Raw genomic sequence first — 2,375 nt, forward strand, 5'->3', positions numbered from 1 at the left:
TGGCAGGGGGTCAGACTCGATGTTCTGCTCAGGTCCCTTCCAACCCTACAAACTATGAGAACTAATTACCCCCACTGAGTTATTAAGTGCAAGTAACATACTGAAAAAATTATTATTGATGGAAGGAGAGTTTGATACAGGAAAAAATAGGAAAAAAAGATATTGTCCTGTGAAATAGTTTTCCAATGGGATTTTAGTTTTCCAGTAAATTTTAGTAACTTAAAATTAGACTAGTCAATCATCTCAGGATTGCACAATGTAGGGAACATTTCTATTTCATCAAGAAGAAAAGACAACAGACCCAAGGAGTCGCATATTGTTCTATGATCCTATACTCTTGTACAAAAGAAAGCACTATAACCTGAACAGACTTTCCTTACTGAGCAGTACTTGATGGGGAGAAATTAACATGACTAAAAGGAGGTCACGCCTCAAACTATTCGGGTCCTTTGAGTAGGTCAGTGACAAGTGGATCAGAGTGGTCCAGCTGACACAGTGTATCTGGACTTCCAAAAAGGCATTGAAAGTCTCTAAATGAAACCGGGCTGTCACGGACTAGAGGGCAGGTCCATTTGTGGATTAGAAATTGGCTTAAGGACAGAAAACAAAGAGTTGCTATAAATGATCAGTCATCAGAAAAGAAAGAAGTAGACAGTGGGGTCCCTGAGAGGTACTGGAATCAGTACTGTTTACTATATTTATAAATGACCTGGAAAGGGGAAGGAGGTAGTCATCATTGCAGTGGATAAGTTTGCAGATGATGCCAAATGCTTCTTCAAAGTGGCAAAGACCAAGGTAAAATGTTAAGAACTAGAGAAGGATCTCACAAAATTGAGTAAATGGAAATAAAATGGCAGATGAATTTCAGTACTGATAAGTGTAATGTAATATACCTGAAAAAAAAACAAACCCCAACATATGCATATGCAAGGATTGGTTCAACCACACAGGAAAAAATGTTGGAATTGCTGTGGATGGTTCATTAAGACTCAGCTCAGTGTTCATAACCAGTCAAAAAGGCTATAACAAAGTACAAGGACTTATTATGAAGGGAACTGAAAATTAAAAAAATGTATTCCTACAACCTTTTACAAATCTATGGTGTGTTGACAACTTGAATACTATGTACAAATTTGGTCCCCACACCTCAAAAAGGATATAGAACTAGAAAAGGTACAAAGAAGTGCAAAGATGATTAGGGGCATCGGAAGGCATCCATATGAAGAGAGACTAAAAAAGCTAGGACTTTTCAGCTTTGGAAATAGAAAAAGACACAAGCTGGAATGCAACAGAGTTGTACAAAATATTAAATGGTACAGAGAAAATAAATAGGGATTAATTTACTCTCTCATACTTCTAGAGCTAGGGGACATAAAATAAAACTGTTAAGGTATTGAGTTTAAAACTAACTAAAGGAAGCTCTTTTTCATACAAAATAAGTTTCATGCATATAAGTAACTTGTGGAAGGAACACACTGACACAAAATGTTGTGCGTATTTTCAGTTTAACCCAGTCAAAAAGGGTTTTAGAGAAATTCTCAGAGGATATGTCCATCAGTAGGGATTGAATATGCTATGTACTGGTGCAGCCTCTGAATCAAAACTTCCCAAACCTCTGAAATTGTGGAAACTGTAATGGGAGAGAAGTGGTGTGCAGAAAATTCCAGACATGCTCTGTTTACTCTCCCTCTCAGCGACCATTCTCTGCCACTTCAAGAGACAGGATATTGGGATAGATGAGCCTGTGGTCTAACCCAGTTAAACAGCAGTTACATTCTTATATATTCTTATGAGCTTATCAAGAAACTCTGAAGATAGCTCTAATTTAAGCAACCACTATAACACAGAAACTGAAATTTATGTATGATGTATAAAACAGTATACAGAATAGAGAGGGATGGCATTTGACAAATGTATGCAAACCACCATGGTGAACAACCATGATTTTAATTTCATACACATACTTTCAAAACAGGGTTTAAATGAGTTGCACAGTTTGTTTTAGAACTAATCTAAGCATTTTGCAAATGCTTACTTAGCTCTTGTAGTCTTCTCAGATATATTGAATCCTCCTGAGCATTCTCCATTTCCAGACAAAAATGCAGACTTGACTTTTCTATAGCAAACCAGCCTTTTCTCCACTGATCAATGCTATGGCAATCTTTGTAATATAACTGACCAATGAGATCATAATCTCTCTCTAACAAACATCCAGCCACAATGGGAACAAAATTCTGTCAAGAAAAATGAGATACAATAATATTAACAAATATCTGTGATACAGAAAAGTATATAAATTAATAAAGAAATAAATGAAGTCAGTATATTAAGAAGGGACATGGACTATGCAATAAAGAGTGAAATAAAAAATGGAA

At 36.1% G+C, this 2,375-nt stretch overlaps 1 protein-coding gene across 1 annotated transcript in view; it reads right to left on the bottom strand.

The window, feature by feature from the left end:
- Positions 1 to 2,375, bottom strand: part of ARAP2 (ArfGAP with RhoGAP domain, ankyrin repeat and PH domain 2) — a 258,101-nt gene that overhangs the window by 115,400 nt on the left and 140,326 nt on the right. The window contains exon 18 of the mRNA XM_019526331.1: positions 2,036 to 2,234. Coding sequence (XP_019381876.1) covers positions 2,036 to 2,234 — 199 coding nt within the window. The remainder of the gene's footprint in view (positions 1 to 2,035; positions 2,235 to 2,375) is intronic.

This window comes from Gavialis gangeticus, unplaced genomic scaffold, assembly GCF_001723915.1.
Source record: "Gavialis gangeticus isolate Ggan-Ray unplaced genomic scaffold, GavGan_comp1, whole genome shotgun sequence".
NCBI lineage: Eukaryota > Metazoa > Chordata > Crocodylia > Gavialidae > Gavialis > Gavialis gangeticus.